This window comes from Anabas testudineus, chromosome 15, assembly GCF_900324465.2.
Source record: "Anabas testudineus chromosome 15, fAnaTes1.2, whole genome shotgun sequence".
Lineage (NCBI taxonomy): Eukaryota > Metazoa > Chordata > Actinopteri > Anabantiformes > Anabantidae > Anabas > Anabas testudineus.
Window position 1 is genome coordinate 14,942,711 of NC_046624.1, and position 21,299 is coordinate 14,964,009.

General features: G+C 42.6%; 1 protein-coding gene across 1 annotated transcript; it reads right to left on the bottom strand.

The window, feature by feature from the left end:
- Positions 1-151: 151 nt before the first annotated feature.
- pcnx2 (pecanex 2) lies at positions 152-20,345 on the bottom strand. Its single transcript, XM_026353789.1, has 40 exons — positions 20,193-20,345; positions 18,426-18,628; positions 17,598-17,715; positions 17,451-17,487; positions 15,596-16,101; positions 15,256-15,450; positions 14,478-14,954; positions 14,200-14,377; positions 13,907-14,063; positions 13,621-13,763; positions 13,144-13,222; positions 12,807-12,942; positions 12,464-12,606; positions 12,142-12,295; positions 11,703-11,735; positions 11,152-11,323; positions 10,946-11,056; positions 10,454-10,545; positions 9,911-10,020; positions 9,587-9,701; positions 8,933-9,025; positions 8,645-8,795; positions 8,159-8,300; positions 7,872-8,049; positions 7,256-7,364; positions 7,034-7,163; positions 6,184-6,242; positions 5,852-6,067; positions 5,522-5,775; positions 5,004-5,237; positions 4,641-4,744; positions 3,982-4,126; positions 3,518-3,748; positions 3,223-3,380; positions 2,961-3,077; positions 1,834-2,012; positions 1,513-1,679; positions 1,342-1,416; positions 995-1,171; positions 152-522 (listed from the first exon to the last, which is right to left on the bottom strand). The coding sequence occupies exons 1-40, from the start codon at positions 20,343-20,345 to the stop codon at positions 349-351; spliced, it is 6,405 nt and encodes a 2,134-aa protein (XP_026209574.1). The 3' UTR covers positions 152-348.
- Between the last annotated feature and the right edge of the window lie 954 nt (positions 20,346-21,299).

Sequence of the window (21,299 nt, forward strand, 5' to 3'; positions counted from 1 at the left end):
TGTCGTTCTTTGACGTTTTATCATCCAAATATACATTTACACTACAAAATGCAGGTGATGTGGCTCAAGGCAATGTCAGTTTATTGTACAGACATGTTTTCAAGTGGACGACGAGGTAGAAAGAGACGGCTTCATTTAAAAATGTCTTTAATTCATCATCCCGATCCAAGATCATGTTTTCAGACTTGTTTACATTCAGACAACAAGGTGAGACCACATGCTGAGGACAGGAGAGGAAGCAGGTTCATGTGCATGGGTGCTCTCTCATACAATCCACTGCATGTTTGTGTATGTGTGTGACTTTTCCTACAGTCCTGTCTGTATGCAAGTATGAGCGTCGGTCGGTACTCAGACAGTCTTTTGATCCGGTGGCTCAGGAGCTGTCGAGGCAGAAGCGGAGTCCTCCTGGGTCTTGTCTAATCCCTGGCTGCAGTCTCGATCACTTAACTGTGTGCCGTCCTTCACCGTGACTGCAGCATTGGAATGGGTTGCATCTATACTTTCATAAGGCTCCGATGTCCACTAAGACAGAGAGGAGGAGAGCATAGCAGAGGCACTTTTTTAAATTCTCGTCTTAGTGGCTTTTAGAACAGTTTTGCACATCACAACACATTTTACCCCTGTTATTTTCAGACAAACCTATGGAAGTGATAAAGGTGCCATCTGATATTGAAATGCTTGAAAAGTCTAAAAGCACTGGCTGTGACGCTGTCTACACCTCTAGAGGTTTTCCTGTGGGCTTAGCCACTTTGCCAATTTGATAATGAGCTGCGGCAATGTTGCATGCAAGTTAGATGAGTTGCACAATACAACTTTTCATGTCTGTCTGCTAAGTATGGAGATGTTTTGATTAACTTTGCATAAGGCAGGAAAATACTAGTCTAAAGGTAAAAAAACAACTACCAAGGGTTAAGCAAGGCTATTTCACGGCAACCTTTACAGTGAAATCGGGACTACTGGGACTCTGCATGTCTCCCATTGCTCCCGACTGTACCTGTGTGGCCCTGCTGCTGGACCTGTGTGAGGGTCCGATAGCAATGTTGACACTAGACGAGGACTGTGTGTCGGTGGTGTTGCCCCCTTCAGCAGCGGACAACCCCGAGATAACCAGGCCACTGGAGAAACTACGCTTCCCAAACAACAGACTTAGAGTGGACGAGGATGAGGAGACCTGGGGAAAGGCACCAGAGTTAGACCACAGTTTTTATTCATAATGCAAAAGATGGCAGCCAGAACATTAACTTAATGTCTGTACAAATAATATCAATTGTATTTTGTGCCTGGGGTCTGATATCTTTAACAACATTTTAATGTTGTAATCGATCAATCAACATCTCCTACCTGGCTGGACCGCTGCTGATGCTGTGCTGCCTGGAGCTGCGAGCTGACTCCACCTGCTCCTGAGAGACGTGGTACCTGACGAGAGAGACAAATCCTCTTATTGCTTTTTACTCTTAGTTGAGGGAGTTACAACTAAGCGAGTCAAGGTGCTTAGCATTGTATGGTGCATACCTGGGAGAATATAGAGGCTATGGATGTGTTGAAGGACAGCTGACTGTTGGACAGACGCTGGACAAGCCCATGGTTGGAGCCTGAGTCCAAGATGGGCCCTGACTGGCTGCTGACGGGGGGACGCTGACTCTGAGCCTGCACCGACCGACTGCGATACTCTCTCCTCGCTGCAGAAAGACAGAATCACACACACAATAGCCCTAATTTAATCATTTTAATCAATGCACTAAGCATTTAGGTATGATACTTAGCTTTACGGTGAGGGGCTAGGGAATGCATTCTGTTTATGGAGACTCCTAGCAAGGACAGAAATACCTATACCTGTGTTGTGATGTCTGTGGCTGTGTGTTGTCCTGGCCCTGTGCTGGTAGAGGCTCAGGCTGTTGGACGTGACGGAGGAGGGGCGGTTATGGCTCAGAGAAGATGAACCACCGGCACCACAGTCTACATCTTCCATGTTCACACCACTGTTACAGCTGGTCAGGTTGTCCTTACGCACCCTGGAAGACACACACACTTACATTTATTTATTCATGTCCACATTAGTGCAAGAGACGCACACTGGCAAAGAGCCATAAAAAATTCATAAAAAAAGCCTTGACTGTTCCAGCTGGTTAACCACACACATAAACAGAGAGAGAGATGTTATGTAACTGCACTTGCATATGTGACACACACTCAAACAGTCTTCCTGTTAAATTACTTAAAGGTGTTCTGGCTGGCGAGGCGCAGTCCGTCTCCTTGGCTCCATGCCTACTTAGTGAAATTAAGACAACACCTTTAACTCAAGGCCGAGGAAACAGGATTAACAATCTAACCTAATCTAATCTGAAACGAAAACTTAGCCCCTAAGAAGCTTAAGAGAGAGATATGCAGTTACAAAACACACACACACACACATTTACACACACCATTAGCTGAGCTGCAGAGGTTAATACGGAGACTAAACTATAAAGTATGTTGGAGGTAATGTGTAAAACTGGCACTGAGAAACAAAAGAGGATAAAGAGAGAGAAGGAAAGTTGTAGAGCAGGAAGAGGAAAGGCAAAGAGGAAAGTAAGGAGTAAGTTTGCTGCAACAGCAGAAAGTGAAAGCTTCTGGCTGCCTTCCTGCTCTTTCTCTCAAGTGTGCACTCCCACAGTCCCTGTACATGTATTTAAAACTACATTAAGTTGGCAGCAGACTCTCTCCCCTGCACTTCTATCAAATCAATATCTATAAATCTACACAGATGCACTCACTCAGCAGGCAGTCAGAACATTACACTCGTTTGCACCTTATCCAGAATGATTTACACCAATATAAATTTGAACTCTACAGTAGAAAGTTACCATCCTCTTATATGTCTCATATCATTTAATGCTAATGTCTATTTGGGGTCTTGGAGACTGCCCTTGTTTTTTTAAAATAGAAAAACTGTGAAGACTGTGTTATGGGAGCTTACTGACCGTAACCATTTAGAGCAGAGCCAGGAACGAATGGTGTCCAAGCTTAAAGCCCCTCCGCCAATGCTTCGGAGCGTGCGGTGTGTTCCTGCGTATGATGTTGTCAGTGGAGACACATACCTAAAAAACAGGAGAATAAATATTATAGAGTCAAACAAAAAAAATATGCATGCTGCAAAGGTGAAGGAAGCAGTGACACTGCAATACTTCTATGAATATGGATGAATTTCCACGCTCTGGCAACATGGCTGTGAATGACACATACATGGGGTATCCCAGCGGCTGGTCGCAGGATGAGTTGACCATGTTCCTCAGCGCTTGCTTTGAGTTCTGGATGCTGCCCCGTTCTGGGTTTCTGTTCCGTAAAAACACCAGTTCTTGCTGCTGACCTGCCCACAGACCTCGTACACACTCTTTATTGATCTGCAGGGACAGTTGAGAGAAGAGAATAGATTAAACAGGGCGTCACAAACCTTTTAAATGAGAGACAAAACACATTCAATAGGTCCAGTTGCCACTGAGTAGCATCTTTGGGACTTCTCACACATACGCCCTTTTACCTTGATGACCTTGAAGCAAAGGTGACGTTTGTAGAGCATGATGATCTTATACTCGTCCGAGCCGTCATCGATCATGTGTCTCAATGTGAGCAGTGTGTCGCGGCTGGAGAGTACTGCCTTACGCCAGGCGGGGTCACTCTCGTGGCAGATGACCAGGCTGCTGCGGTAGTTAGTGATGGCTTCGTACAGGATTGATGCCTCTTCTGTCTCCTCCAGACACGTGAAGTGATCCTGAAAAGGCAGCAAATGCATAACAGAGTACTGTTGAATTCAAAGAGATGTGAGGAAATGTTTTCTCCAGGGATGGGAAAGTATTCCTGTTTTAATATAATTAGTGAAAGTGGCCACTGAAACCACAAAGTATGATGGGTGAAAGATGCTTTACAGACACCAAATGGACACAAGGTAGGTTTACAGCCAGAGAATCATAGCATGAAGACATTTAAAAGAACATTACACCTTACCTGATGCAGTTTGAGGCTCATTCTGACTGCAGGAGCCACCACCTTCTGCAGGAGGTCCAGATCAGCAAAAACCCACTCATCCTTTGTGGCGATGCGGAAGTCGCCTTTAAATAGGGTGTTAAAGCCGTACAGAAATGATTCCAGACTTTATGTCGAAAGGAAGGAGTTTGTGTTGAAAAAAAGAGGGATGACGAGAGAGAGAAAAACAGATTGTGAAACTCTGGTGTTTTCTTAGAAGCTTAACCACACAAAAACATGAGTCTTTTGAATGCAGTGATAGTAATCTGTTTGGATGATTCGATATTAAATGTAGCTGCTGATGCCCCCATCTGGTCTATCTGTCTTACTGCATAGGAGCATATTTACTTATATTTCAGCTGATGCCAGACTATATATCAGAGCGACAAAAAGAAGCCCTCCTACAGTTTTCCAAATAATCATTGCAAACATTCAGCCATGTAACATACAAAGTCAACATGACCTTTAAGTAGAGACAGAATAGTCACGTATGGGAAATACTGGTTGAAGTAAAGTTGAAGTTGGCGAGGTTGTGAGCATCACTGTGATCTTCCCACATGACTCGGTTTAGTGGGTGATAACAGATCATTCATTGAGCTATTTGTGTTGGTCTTTGGGTTGAAAAGAGTTCATTTATTTACCTGTTGGACATGTTGTGTGATGCCGTCCCAAGGGATCTCCTTCCCAGGACAGATAGAGCGTAAGACAGTGTCACTAAAGGAGAATCTTCATCACTGTCCACAGGCTGGACACAGATACAAACGCAAGAAGAAGACAAGCTTGAACATGTGAAGTGCAAACTGAGCATTCACCTTAAATGTATTAGTTTGAACTCAAGGAAATTTAGACGGACATTTTTTACTACTCGGACATTTTACTCAAGTGAGGAGTCAAAATAATGAACAACGAAAATAATTATTTGTTGCAGTCATGATTATCAGCAGTAAAAGACAGCTGCTCTAACCCATAATACTGTTTGATAGAATAAACGTAAAGTGATGTACCGTCTCCATCTTCCCAGCACAGTATTGGATCCACTCCAGGTACACGTTGCAGAAGCTGGCTCGCGTCACCCCCTGCAGGCAGTGTACATAATCTTCATCAATCTTCACACTAAAGACCTGAGGGTCGCGCTCAATGTGGTGCCACTTGGTATAGGATTGCAGGGCATCCTGGATGGTTGCATCTTTGAGCCAAGTAGACAGTTTGGGAGAGTGGACCAGGTAGTAGATAACACTCTGAGAGCAGAGGAGGATAAAGGGGGCAAAGAAGAGGGATGGGTTGTAGAATGAGAAAGGAGGCCATCAGTCAAATACAGAAAGCCAAACAAAAGAAAAGCAGTTAGAAAAGTACTTGTGGCTGTTCTCAGCTAAGTCCAGGTTTCTCTGAACAGATCACCTGCTGCTCTTTAAGTTGAAACTGCAGTATTTATGTGTTGCCATCAGCTTGATAACATGTTTACAAAAATGAGAATAGTTATACTGTATGTGTCTGGATGTTGCAGTTTGAAGTGAAAACGCACCTTCAGGTAGTAGGTGATGAGCAGCTTTCGCAGGTCATATACTTGCAGCATGGTTGCGGCATTGTTCTCACTGATGCTGTAGCCCTCCAGCAGGTACTTGGTGGCCATCACCTCCCAGGCCAGCCAGCGCAAGTTGAAAGCAGCATTGCATGACAACATGTGAGGCAAGTGACCTGGCTCACAGCAGCAGCATGCATCGTCTTCCTCAACACCCTCTGTGATGGCCTCCACCTCTCGCTGCTGGCAGTATGTACCTAGGAAGAAGGAAAACAGCTTTAGTAGTTATCGTGTCATTCAATCAGGGAAAACAGAAGGAGGGTTAAACTGTACCTCTGAACTCCAGGCCCCTCAACTGGAAAGTGACCAACCCGTTGCCGATTTCAATGAGGTGGACAAGAGCATTGAGGTAGTCAGAAGCCAAAATGAAACAGTCTCCGGCACTGTAGTTGCCCCATCGGCCCAACATAAGGTCACCACAAAGTGAATGCTGCAGGGACCGAGTCAGGTACTCATAAAAGATGGAGTTTAGGTTGTTATCGTCACACCCTGCAAGAGGACAGTGGTAAAGCAAAATGTCAGGTGCATCGATGGGTGTGAAGACAGGACAAACATGATGTACAAACATAGACATAGTTTGGAAGCTGTAACTAATGTCACCTCACCTGTCTCTTTATCCACTTGAGACACCAGTCTGCTGTTGGAGTTGTCAATACGCTTTGTGCTGCAAGGCACGGGAGACAAAAACAGTAAAAACATTGATAAGTCAGAAAGCAGCATTAATGCTATGATGGGAAAGTGTGTGTGAGTATGTAATATGGTGAATAATATCAATCTAAACAAGTGGTATTCTGATGTCCATGTCTGTCATATTTTATGCATCTATTACCTCAAGCTCCAACATCGGACTTCAGACATGACGCTGTCAGGGACTAATAATAATAAAATAATATATTGCGCAGCTGTCCAACACTCCCATCACCAATACAAGATCTTGGCGATAAATGAATGCAACTCGAGAGTGGAATAAATGTTGTGACATTGCAGGAGCTAATTGAAACGATGCCACGGTGTATGTATGTTGTAATCAAAGCTAAAGGTGGTCCAACAAAATATTAGAGTGTGTGATTTTTTATTTTTATTTTGAATGGACAGTGTATAAAAACAGTTAGTTTGTGTCAAGAGTTTTTTAGTGCTTTCATTGAATTGCAGTACATTCTCTCACATCAATAAGTAAGAGGAAACAGAGAAGTTGTGCTGAGTAAGCCTGAGCGATGCAGAGAGAGGAAAGGAGGGTGTAATGTCAATATAGTAAATCCACACAGTTCAGCTAAAAATGATGAGATTGACTCCTCACTAAATTAAAGAACAGACGTGGATATCGATGTTAACTTGTTGTTGAGTCTTCATAGGACTAGTAGTATGAAAATGATTACAAGACTATAATCACACCTCAAGGCTGCTCGAGAAGTTCAGCCCACACTCACTCACTCACTCAGTCCATCAGAGCCTTACTTGTAGTTTCGCTCCCAGAACTTGATGGGTCGTGGATAAGAGGAAATGAAGATGGCACTTCCCAGGAAGGGAGCCAGGGGGGTGTAGAAGACAGTGGTCAGCAGCGTCTGGAGCAGCAGCATGGCAGAGTCTGGACACACACACTGCAGTCAAGGAAGGATTGGTGCAAAAACCAATGCACAGTCTCATACACACACACATTCAGGTGTACGGAAAGGATACGAGGCACAGCAAATGGTTGAGCAAAGGCATGGAAAGCGCTGCCCCAGGCGATCTGCCAAGGAGCAATGTAAACCAGGATGAAATGAAGCTTCAACAACAGCTCACGCATCTGCACAGAAACAAAAGCACACTGTTAGTCCCGTGTGATCAGAGATAATAAACAGAGGCTGTATTTAAGGGATGTGGAAAGACCCTGTTATTTAACATTAGCCACATAGCAAACTTAAGTCATATGTACAGTATTACATCCCTAATAAGCCCTCTGTGGTTAACTAATGCATTTTAAATTAATTTATTCCACTACTATTTGTACTTGTCACATAAATACTAAACATTGACTGTAAAACCATTCAGCTAAATAGAAAATATGTTGCGGATGCTTTTCATCAGGTTACAGTGGCACATATAGTTTTCATTACTGTTGCATTTTTAAAGACACCCTCATACTCTGTGATTTACTGTGATCATCCAAACAAATGACTCATAATGATATTAGTCTGCTGTTTGCTGGAGATGTATCTGAGTGTTGCCTCTTCTTTCTCTGTGAACATTACTGCATCAGTTTGCTTCTATTTCTGAGTATCTGCTATGTGTGAGATAACAAAACATCCTTCACCTTATGGAAGATAATAGACATGATGAAGAAGTCCAGAAGGAAGCTCTCTGAGGCGCGTGGACAGTCAAAATGGAAAAAGACGAGCGTGAAAAGCAGTGTGAGGAACTGGAAGCTGGGGTCGCAGAAGGACGAACGCAGGAGTTTCAGTCCAGCAACTGTCGTCAGGAGAACATCACAGCTGGAGGCAGATTCAACGGGAGGTTCACTAGACAGACCGGCACTGCACAAATCTGGAGGTAATATTGCAATGTGATGCTGTGTGTTTTTGGCTGTAGGTGTCCACTCACTGAATTCCTAGCTTCTTGCGGTGACTAAGGGCAAAGCCATCGTTAGTGAGCGCACTCAGAACGATGGCGGGGTACACCACGTACTTCTCAAAGCACAGGAGTCCCACGTACAGTCGCTCAAACCACATCAGCACAGCGTCCTCTGTAACACAAGTAAGTGAAAGTAAATTCACAAATCCACGAACAGATCAGAATCACAGCTTTCTCATTCATGATGCTAATTCAGGGTTTCTGGACATATGTGACTGAAGTACACGCTGATAGTAGTCATATTGGAGATGGTGGTCAATCCATCTAATAAAGATGTTTCAGTCAAATAAAATGTGAAGTTTTGCAACTAAAAATGTAGCCATTTTCTATTATACACATTATAAATGTATTTAAAGTTCTTCAAGGAGCTGCACCATCTCTGTTTAAGTGTTTACATCCATGCTAAGTTAATAATTAAGAACATCAGATTTAATCAGATACATTAAGTTTGTAGACCTCTGGGTTCAAACTGGTGGTACTCCTTGGTCTTGAGGACTGGGTGGGAGATCCACAACCAAGGGTGATGCTTCCTCAGCTGTGGGATCAGATAGTGGGTGACAAACCCCACCGTCCCCGCCAAAGCATACAACACAATGGTCACGAAAGGCTGGAAACATGATGAAGATCAATGATTAGACAAATCAGATCTTCAAATTGTACCCTTGAGTTAGTATTCGGCTAAATCCATCAGGGACTAGAGGTAAAAAGCAGTGTATAACAAGAGGGAACAATCAAAACACTTACCTTGAGTGATAGGAATACAGTACTCGCAGTTATAGCGAAGGTCAAGATGTAGGCAACAGAGCACACGACCACATCCGACACCAGAATCTCCTTCTGCAAAGCACAAGAGGGAGGTAGAGCTGCAGGCAGGAATAATCCACACTGACTGAAAACACATTAATTTGTAAGTCTCATTAAGGTATGTGATTACTATCTAATCGCTGTGCGCTTTCAGTTTTTAGAGATCAAAAACACAGCAGCTTGAGAGGAGTTAACATTAATACTGTAAAAGGCAGCTGGAGGCTTGTTTTATCTGATGCATAATTCCCTGTAATCACACGCAGTGATGGACAGCAAACATTGTTCCATTATCTCATTTTCCAACTCTGAGTTTAAGACTGCCTCAGTGAGAAGCCTGTCTTCTCACTGAGGCTCACTGATGAATTCCACAACTGGTTTCAGAAAGTAATATGTCTCTGATGATAATTAGTGTGAGATGATATGAGCTGATATGGTTTTTTGGCTGCTGTAATTCAAAACAATACAAACAGTTAATGATCAGTAGTATAAAAGTCACGCTGAACAGAACTAAGTTATGCAAATGACATGATGATGATAACCCAACCTCATCATCAAACTGTGCCACATCAATTTATTTCTATATATTATGGTTACCACAGAGTTCTGCAGTTTCTCAGGGAGTGGATCTTTAATGTCTGTATCCTCCTCTTCTTCTTCTTCTTCTTCACTCTCCACCAAAGCAGGCATTACCTTTGACTTGATCAGCGATCTGTGATTATTAACAAATTATTAGTTATAAACGAGGGGATCTTGTCTTTTGAATTAAAAGATTTTTTTATTAACCCTCTAGCAACTGAATTAAAAAATATATATAAATAAAACAAGAAACAAATTCCTTCCCTACAACACAAATTTCACAAATTGACAATGTGTGTATGCAAACATTAGTCACACATATACACAAACACTGATACTTACACCAGTATGGAAGGATCACTGCTCTGCCGACTGAGGTGGTACGAGAAAACCACTAAAAGGCCACAGAAACTAGAGAACAGAGCTGGAGTGTGCTGCTCATCCCATGGCTCCTGTAACCACAAACATATACAGTACATTGATATGAATCATGCCTCCATGTACCCTAAATTTGTACAGTGGAAAAGTTGTTCACCTGCTGAACCTTGTTGTCTGTTTTGAAGAGTAAATAGAAACACTTGTGTGTTTTGATCCAGCTCTATTTAGCTCCATCAGTCAAACTCCCTAGACACACACTATTTATAACTAAAACCCCTGTCTTCATTTATCTCTACAACCAGGAAGGATGTCAAATGAACAAAGTCAGCTCAAAACTGAAATGGAGAGGAGAGGAGAGGAGAGGAGAGGAGAGGAGAGGAGAGGAGAGGAGAGGAGAGGAGAGGAGAGGAGAGGAGAGGAGAGGAGAGGAGAGGAGAGGAGAGGAGAGGAGATTTCATTCACGCCTCCTACTTATGCTCTGTTGTATCTGAATCTGTAAATTTGTACCTTGAGAGCTCCAAAGCAGAAACCGTAGAGCAGAGACAAAGCAATCAGACTGCGTAGGATGCTGTAGACTGCAGAGATGAGACTTGTAGCAGCTGAGACAAAAACATAAGAAAGATAGCTAAGTATGTAACTTAGAGGTGGTAGTTTTGGGGGTTCAAATGACTAAGAACATTCACTTTTACTCAATGGCCTTGTAAACCTGTCTTCTCAAGTGGCTTTTTGCTATGAGTAATGGTTTCACACAAAACTATTTCACATGAGAGATATTAATGTTTCTACTTTTCCTCCCTAAGAGCATGTGTAAACCATAATCTGAAGACAGCTGATGTGTTGTTTGGCCATTGTCAGTCTCCTGCTTATTTGTAGAGCTGTACAGAAACTATACAGAAATAATTAATCAAAGCCAGGTTTTAGGGGCCTTTACAAACTGAGACACAAAAGCATCAAACCAGAGCATCTAGGATTAGATCTAGATTAGAAACTTTTACCAACCAGCTCCTCCAAAAAGGTGCATGTCAATCTGCTCCAGCAGGTAGATCGTGAAGGTGTTGATCTGAGGGAATAGGCCCACCAGGAAGGTGATTGGGAAGCAGTAGGTAAAACCTGTTTAATGTATTAAAAACAGAAATATTGGTGCTGTGTAATATTAACAAATCAGATCTGTGCGTTTTATTCTGTAGCTCTTCTGGTCTCCCTACCCACTAAAAGGTCTCGTAGGAAACGCAGTGCATCATGGCAGACGATGGTGACGCCGTACAACGTGGAGACAGGCAGGTCGTTTCGCCTCAGCAGCTGCTCCAGCAGCCAGATAAGAGAGCAGAAAATACAGAAGTAGGCCGCTCGGCTGTAGGCCACCAGCTGGTTGTGACCCTGGAGAGCCCGCACATGAACATACACAGGTTAGAATGACAACAAAAATAAAAGTTAAAGTTGGCCCATATTAACTTTAGGCTGAATGTCCATATGCTAACCACTTTCACATGTTTTCACAGCAACACAACACAATTAAAGAGGTCAAAGAGGTCACAACCAGATCATCCGTGATCACTTTGCTGGTGCATCAAGAAACGTATTAATTTGGAAGGAGACATCATGTGCCAAGATGTCAACATGGATCACTAAAGAGGAACAGTAGTCACAAGCTGAAACTACCTAAATAATGGATATAGGATAAACGGGCGAATACGTTTTTTAAATATTTGTTTTATATTTCCACTGTGATTCAGTAACAAAATGACATTAAACTCACATGTGTTGGTGAAGCTGCATCTGGTTGAACGCTCTGAAAAGCAAAACAACAGAAGCCAATATTGAATCAGCATTTGTTAATTAGCATAAAAACAATTATAAACAGCAGTGATGCAACACAGAGGAAGTGAGTGGGAGCAAATGGGAGTGGAAGTGGAAAGTCTGAGGTCAGTTTCACTGTCCATCTGCATTATATCACTGAGCTTACACATGATTAATTCCACGCAAGTTGGTTTTACTAGTGAAATGGTTTTCCAGAGGCCATAATAAAAAAATGAAAAAGCAGTGTTTAGACCTTTCCTCATTCTTAGATCCTAATGTTCAACACTAATGATTCAGGTGAGCTGCTCTCAACCATGGCTATATGTCACTGGCAAATGCTGGACACAGTTAAACATCAGATATCATCCACTTGGTTTCAATGAGTGATTTTTTTATACCTTTAGTAAAGAGTACTGGCAGCTGGCTATGACCAGGCAGAACTGGAAGACCCAGAAGTCCTTGAAGCAGCCGTGGTTAAGAAGCACAAAACCCAGGAAAGAAACCAGAAAGGCCATGAAGACAGCAATTAGATTCTCCAGAACATCCTGGTTCCTATTTGAAAACAGCACAAACAGAGGCAAACACAGTTTACACATATCAGTAACTTAATAAGCACATAACTCGTGAATAGCACAAAACTGGAAACCTGTAAATATGAGGCCATCACCTGTCAAACTGTGACAGCAGAAAGAGATTTCACACAGGTGTTTTAAGTATTACCTGTCCAAAAGGGCAAGCAGGGTGAGTCGGTCATATAAAATGTCGATCCACTTCCCAGGAAACAGTTTGAGTTTGTAATAAATCTTCTTTGACGGCTTCTCCTGAGTGGAAGTCTCTGATGACTCATCCAGTGAGTCCTCTTCCTGAACACAAATAGTTTATACCCACGTGAATTCTACTCAGCAGTCTTTGCTTTGTCAGCAATATTGCAGCATTTCATTGAATGTTACCTGCACTAATTACCTGCCCATCAATGAGATCTATAGTTAAATGATTGGATTACTGATTAGCATCATGGATGCAATTGGTAGGCGAGACCGAAGTAAAAAGTAAAAGTAGATACCTGGAAGATCTCAGGATGTGTTCTCCGTGGCCGAAGCCTGTGTGCAGGGATGATGCGCCGCTGGAAAGGACAGTCAGTGTGACCACCCACCATCCCATCCTGGCACTCCGAGTTGGAAGACGTTGACAGTAGGTCGCTGAAGACGCACACGAACGTTAACAGGTTAATGTGTGGAATAAGTCTGATTAGATCAAATAAGATGAGATTTAAGGAATGATAAGAAACCGGTAAAAACTGAGGAAGAACCGTAAAAAGGGAAAAGGCTTGTTGCAGGTAAAGAAAGAGAAGATAAAGCAGGGGAGGAAAGGAGAGTAAAATAAAGATTTGACAGCAGTACCACATGTTGCCGGTGATAAGCTCTGCTCCTAGTGGCAGGTTGAGAGCTCGCTCTGCATACAGCTTACGAGGCCTGTCTCCTGGTGAAACAAACAAATACATAAACCTTATCAGACCTTTTCTGTTAAGATAAGTGCAATAATCACTGATATGTGGGATTTATTTCGTATGACAGACAGACATCGGACTGAACAGCTTAACATCTCTGAACCATCCTGGAAAAATGTCATTTAATTTTGCAGGTTTTTGAGTTGTTTCAGTATAGTTTTACAAAGTGAAGCTGGCACATACTCTCACACATACTGGATATCTGTGAAAGTATTATTAGATTGTCCATGCACATTGACTGAGAGTTTTAATACCACGTCATTGTTGTTTCTGGCTACATGTGACTCATCTCAGTTTGTCTCTGGCAACTAAAGCATTTCCAGGAACTGATGCAAACATCTTCAAGAGCTCTGATTTGGTCACTGCTTACTGTGTACAGTATGGAAGGTGTAGGCCTCTTCTTTGTTGGTAGCCTCTGGTCTGCAGATGACCTGTAGCATTGAGCTCTCTGACTGAGACGTTTGCGAAGGAAGGGAATCATAGTCTGGATCTTTCTCTCTGTCTGTCTGTGGACTGGAAACAGAAGGCTTAGGATCCAGTCAACTAGAATTCCTGAAAGCCAGGTCTATGAATCTGAATGTACACGTAACTGTGTGCGAGTGTATTCAGATATTTGCATATTTTAAATAAAACAAATATTCTACAAGCACACATACCTGTCAGGAGAGACTATTGGGATATGTGTGGGTGGTATAGTCTGTTGTGTGTCAGTAAGCAGACTGGTGGGTGGTTTGGGTCTCTCTGGTTTGTTGTCTGTGTTGGTCTCTGTTATTGTCTCATCTGGTTTGGAAGTTACACTCACACTTAAATTCTCTGAAAACAGATCAAATGGAAATGTTTTAGTTAACAGAAATTGAATAATTCACATAATAGTTATTTATATGACACCAAACGGTGGATAAAGTTGGTTCACTTTGCATTTTGAACAAACCCCTTTGCTGAGATTCACCTTCCTCAGCAGCTCCCACTTCCTGTTTGTTTTCTGACCCCTCCTCTTCCTGTGTGCTGGCCCCTCCCCCTCTGGTACTGAGAGACCCCAACAAGGAAACAAACTCCAAGAAGTTGGATTCGTTGGGAACCTGGCCCTCCTTCGCTTCCAGATCTGACTTGGAAGTGGTCATGGTAGTCTGATAGAGAGACAAACGTTTGTATGTTGTTTGGACAGACTGATGGAGACAACTACAGTAGAGACACAGAAATAGAAACAGAGCTAAACTGCCAACATACTGTGTTATGTGAGCGGTCTGAAAGTAGTACAGCATCTTTCCCACTGTCCATGCTCAGACCACGGATGTGAGTCCTTCCCCCAGGTCCGTAGCGGCCCATAGCAGGCGGGATACGCAGGAAACCTTGTGAATCCACGTTAGGATCCAGAGGATCCGTGTCGTCAGGGTGGGAGTGGACATCAATACCTGACGAGCTATTATCATTTGTCAGCTGTGGGCTTAGTGTTCTGTCATTAGTCAACTGCAGGCCAAGGTGCTCCTGTTCTGGATCTGGACACTCCAACGAGCTGGTTGTTTCTCTACACAGGTGAAACTCCTCCTTTGCGCTTGTAGTCAGTTGCTGTTTTAGCGTGGGGTCATCCTCTGAGCTAGCAGCTTCTTCTCCCTCTTCGACTTCCACTTCCTGCTTCTCTTCCTCAGGGGAGTCAAAGGTGATGACGGGGATCTTGATGTGACACTCTCCTGCATCCTTCTGGGCCTTGTACAATACACATAAACATGCTACCCAGACACTATTCTTAAAAGTAACAACACCTCACACATAAACCTGTTTATTATTCATATTATTCATCACAAAGACAACTAACTGACTTGTAAGTCAGTCAGTCTCCACTTGCTTGTGGAAGTTCATTATTCGGTCAGATGATTGTCTCATGACAATGGCTTACAAGTCAGTCACTATATTGGTCAGAGGCAGATCTACTTTTAATGTTAGGGGTTTTAATTGTTTCAAAACAACAGAACCGAACATTAAAGCTGAGATATAAGATCATTCTTACCTGTGCATTCTCCAGAAGACTCTGCTTGACGCTCTCCTCCAGCCGAGCAGCAGTCTGAGGGTCACAGCTCATGGTGATGATGATCTTGACCGTGTCGCTGTCGTCCAGGTGAGCTGACACAGGCCCAGGGCCAGAGTTGTCTACCAGAACCACTTCAATCTCATCAGAACAATATGTCTCCTCCACTGCCTCAACCTGAGAGACAAGACAAAAGACAGATGGCGATAAATGTCACAGTACACTTTTGCAAGCAGGAGTCACGGGTATCCAAATGTATGTCAAGTATGTCAATTTCTGTGTTGTTATATCTAGTCAGACCAGCTTGTAAGGTAAGGCCTACCTGTGCAGCAGGTTCTTGGACGTCAATGAAATCATCCTGATAGTCCTGTGGAGTCTCCAGTGGATTAATGGTGGCATCTGAGGGCTCATTTTGAACATCGCTCTCCTCTTCACTCTCGTCCTCGCTTCCTTTAGAAGGAGGCAAACCTTCATCAGCTGTTTCCCCATCTGCAGTCTCTTTGTCCTCACAGTCCTCTATTCTGTGCTGCTCTGAGTTTTTCTCTGCTGTTCTTTCCTCTCTGTCAGTCCCTGGCAATGAGCTCTCCACATCAATTACTTCTTTTGCAACTCCAGTTTCAATTATTTCTGCATCCTTGTTTCCTGCTCCACTGGCAGATACAGGATGTGTGTCTTCTTTTTCAGCATGGGATGGGGGCCTCTGCTGGGCCTGCAGCAGAGGGGCAGCCTGGTTGGGACTGGGACTGGAGAGGTCATCTGGAGAAGGCTCTGGGCTTGGTTGCAAGCGTCCCTCCACAGATCTCCCCCCTGTAGCAGTCTCACACTGTCCTGGAATGAAATTGAATGCAAATTCAAATTTAAGTTTGCAAATTCAAATTAAATTAAAAATTTATAATATTAATAAAACGGCTATAATGCTAAAAGTCTTGCCATGGGAATACTGCAATCTCTTATATTTGCTACAATTCAACCTATTGTGTAAAATAATGATGGTGCCAGTGGCAGATAAATATCTTCCCAATGCAATAAAATAAACTGGGGCACATCAATCTTATTGTTTTGACCAAAGCCAACATTTTAATACAATCGTGCAATCATCTGATGCAATGCGCCACAGTGATTACATCCCCTTTTTTGATCATCAGACTCTGCTCTGACTAATCACTATTGCATTAGGTCATATATTTACTGGAAACAGTCAGTCGGCCTTGTTGGCTGGTTGTTACTGTAGTTCTGTGAATGTTTGAGCAAATTGACAACAATTCGTTTGCAGAAAAGGAAGTTGTCAACCTATATCCATTAAGGAAGAGGAACGGGATTAGATTACATCATGAACTCATTCTGTCCATGGAGAAACAACATATTTTCCCCCAAACAGTGTACAAGTTCTCAACTGCTACAATAATGCAAGATTTACTAATGTTAGGTTTAAATACTTAGGCTGCGGCCTGGTGTCTTTCTACTCTCTGTCATTCTGTAAGTGCATACACAGTCATAATTTCATTTTTAGCATTCCACGGAATTAATATGAAGTCAAATTCCTATGTACTATTCATTTGTCAGGCTGGAAATTTAATGTAAATTGTCAAGGTTAAAGATATACGAGGAAACTGTTAGTGCCGTTCATTTATTACCTGATTTACTAAAACACTTTAAAACAACCAATCATGTTTCTTTATAATCATAAAACTGAACCACAACTATATAACTCTGTTATGTAGATACAGGCTGTTTGAAGCAATGTTTTAATTTGTTCTGGATAAGTATTCAGCTCAATCTGACGAGACACACAATGTTTCAACGGGGAGTAAATAAACCAGATTATGCATCTTTATCTTCTTTATATATATCATGCAATAATGTGCAACTTCTAAAGCATTCATAAGAAATGAGTAATTATATCAATAAATGTCCTCTTGTGTGACTGATCACATAGTTGTATTTATAATTTGGTTATTTGAGACGTCTATCTAAAGTCCGACTATTCATCTAAGCTACAGTCAAAGTTTACTGTTATGAAACCCGTCCCCAGGTGACTATGAAAGCCAACTTGATAATTGATTTCATACTTGTACTCATTAAACATAATTGAATTTGTTTCCTCTCAATATACAGATTTTACTTTTAATAGTCACCGATCTGTATCTTATTCAAGCTTAGAGAAATATCAGTTTCACCTTCCAAGGTCTTCACCTCATCTGACTTTGAACAGTCCTATGTGGAAGAGAATTCAGAAACACATGATTAAGAATTAGTATGGACACAGTTTTTTTAATGGCCATCCATTCATACTGACAGATGTCCATCATTTAACTGTTACTCACCACTCCAATCAGTCCTGGGTCGGTTTCAGTCTGTTTCACTGTCACCTGGATCACAGGGCTGGGACGCTTCCGAGCCAACATTGTCATGGCAACACTGTCAGGGACTGTGCTGCTCTTCCTATTGGATAAAGACAAGAGATAAAGAAGAATTACATTATGAAGCGAAGGAGACAGTATGATGGGGAGTACAGAAGTCCGTACATCAATATGTCAGTGTCAGATGACAGTCTAACGTGTAGAGCTGAGTTTTATCTCCAGACAAACACTTCAAAGATTATAAACATTGAAAGAATTACAGCTGTACAGGGAACAGGAAGAGGTGGAGTTTCTTTTATTAGTCCCTCTGCAGATCAAGTGTGTCAGAGTAGAGTGGCCAGATCACGACCTCCCCTCATTAGCTCACCCATTCAGCATAGCTGTACTGAGTCTTGCAGTGGAAAGAGACTGTATCCCACTTTGGGACACTTGATCATGAAAGCAATCTGATCTCAAAGAAAGAGAGAAAGAGGGAAAAGCAGACACATGCAAAGGCGGTACGGGGAGACTAAAATTGGCAAAGAGGACGTCAAACATAGTAAGACACTCAGTTATATTTAGTATTAGTGGCACTGTTCTGAAAGGAAGTCTCAGGCCTTAATGTGCCATTTTCTACCAATAAATATGCTGTATAATGAGGCATTTAGCTGTTTGGCCTACATTTTGTGATGAGCCTGAGGCTTAAGGAGCAAAAATGCCACTGTATTAAATGTTATACAGTATTCCTGATTGCCCCCCAATGTAGCTACAAAGGTAGGTACTTTACCCACTTACTTATCTGTGAGAGTTTACCTGATGCTGGCAGGCACGCAGGAATCAGAGGCATTACTTTTCTTCTCTGGGGCCTTGCTGAGGTCAGAGAGGCTGCTGCGAACCACCGCCTCACCCTTGTCAAACATCAGGTGCAGCCGGTAGTTGGCCAGCTTGATGAGGATGAAGAAGACAGTGATGGAAGTACAGTAGATGCTCAAAGCCATGGTGGTAGGGGGCAGAGCCTGGGGAGGTAGGAAGAGCCTTGTGAGATTCAAATCAGCGACATCCAGAGTACCCTGATTCTACCAGAACTGTGTATGATTTAATGCTTCAGGCTGCAGCAGTCTGTTTCTGATGGACGCTTCTTGCTTCACTATGTTTCGGTTCAATTCTGCAGAAGCTAAACCCTGGTCACACACTCACACTGTTCTCCATGTGTCCTACAGGCTTACTCAACCACAATATCTAATTGAATTAGCTGGTGGATTAATAAAGTGGATCGATCCCCATGGGAAGAAAGCAGGCAACAAACAGGAACGTTGAAGACAAAGCATCTGCATCATGATACATGAGTCATACTGATCTGGAGAGAGTTCTTATTGTGCTGGATATAGACAGTTATAAATGTCTGCAGGAACAAAGTCAGAGTCTCAATATGTTTGTGCCTTGATTTGATTCTTCCTCAACTTTCTGCCACTCTTTATCTTGCACTGTTTGTTGTGTGTGACCTTCAGATAAAATGCTAATAAACCTGAAATTTGAAACATCTCTCTCAGAAAGCTTGTGTTGTTTTGTTGCAGAGGATGCAGTGGCTGTTTTCAAACAGACTGGGAAAACTGTCTGCAACGGCATTTTAATATGGCTTTAGTGGCACGGCTCTTAAAGGCCTGTCTATCACTCACACATCAGAATCTGGTACTAATTACTTAATAACTCTCATTAAGAGGTGGCTAATTTTGAGCGATTCAAACACACAGTATAAACAAATTAACCTTGATTTGCTGAATAGAGACATAATCACTATCTGAAATGTTTCATATCTGGATAAAACTGTTTGGTGTACCTTCCTTTACAAACGTTGATAAAATGTTGATCCAGACACAGCATTAAAGCATCAATAGCTGTCATTCTACTAAGGTGATGCTGTGCATGACCAGACTTAATCTCCTGATGGTCAGCAGGCCCTACCATAGGTGGCTGCTGTTGGCATCTATTCATCACTAGACAATAAGCTTTCATTGTGTGTTTTCCTTCAGCTTGTTGTTCGTACTGTGTCACAGCTAAGGTTAAGGTGTTAGGTATAAAGTAGGGACTGGGAACACTAAGGTCACTGAGCATGTACCTTGACTGAAGAGGGATTTGACTCTAGCATTCAGTTTAAGCAGGGAACACGCAGGAATCCTCATATAATTTTGAAGCCTGCTCATCTGCTGTATTTCTTTGCACCTTCAGAAGTCAAGATAATATCACTGACAGTAAAGAGGACTGTGCTGTCATCGTACCACCGGCCTTGACATGTAAATATTAGTGAGCAGTTTCATGTCTTCTGACTCTCACACTACCTCATCCAGGAGCAGCCATGCGTTTCGTCCCTGCATGCAGGAGAAAATACTGCAACAGTGCCGCTTCAGCCTACTGTTTCCCTCAGTAGCAGACATTGAAGGATGTCAAATTGTGGCAGAGTCGCTGCATGTTTATCCGAAGAAGGATAAAAGGGCACATGGAAAAAATGTCAGCCTACCTAGAAACCCACCTCACAGCCCCTTCGCGGCCTTGAACGTCATGTTCCCACATACAAAAACTCACCAGATGGAGAGACAGAGGCAACATCAGGAGAAATATCCACAGATAGAGGTGGCAGGAGTTGTTGAATTTGTTCTGGTCCGGGTCGTGGTACCAGCCTCCGGTCAAAGATGCCCAGACTCCCTGACGCAGGGTTTGCACAACCTGTGAGCCCATCTCTCCTCCTCTCTCCTCCTCTCCGATCAGTTTGAACGGACGGATGCTGCTGATGCTGCTGCTGCTACGCTACAATGAAATGATCTCCTGTAATGCATTTGCTACTGCTGTCTCTGCGCCTCCATGTTGGGGCGACATATCACGTCTCCTGAGCTTTCTCTTTCATGCTTCATCAGTCTTCCTCCGTGTTGCCATCTCCCCTGCCTTTTCCCATTCCAATGTCGATTCGTCCATTGCGGTACTCATAACGTCCTGTTCGCCTGTCTCCTTCTCCCTCTCCTCTCTAGCAGTACAGATGCGCAGCTGTGACCGCCTCCTCTTCCTTCCCAATCCTCCTCGCTGCCTCCCTCCCACTCTGTCCTTTCTATTATATGATTCCTTTCTTCAGTGTGAATCTGCGCACAAACGCAGGCAAGCGGCTTGTAGGGAAAATCAGTCATACAATGTGCAGTGCATAGTGTGCAAAATGTATGCATCCATGTGCAGAGATAATGCAGGCTATGTGTATATTCTGATAATACATGTAGATTATATAGCGTAGATCTAACGTATAGTACATTAAAATGGCTATAGTAGTAACATCAGCTCTACATTATGATGATGATGATGATGATGAGTATTATTATTATTATTATTATTATTATTATTATTATTATTATTATTAATAGGGCCAATAGGAAGCAGGCTCAGATTCCTGTGTGCTTGAACATACTTGGACAATCAAGCGGATTCTAATTCTAATAAATGGAGTTTAGTAGTTGATGTTATAGTGTATTGCAGTACATTATTAGAATTTATTTAATTAAATGTCTATAAATACATATTTTTATATATAATAACAGTTCTTATTCACTGTTTGGAGAGAAAGGATGCTCTCTCTCTCTCATGATGTCCATTCACTCTCCTCTATTCCCATCATTTCCCTGAAGGCGCGCTCTTCTCACGCATTCCTAC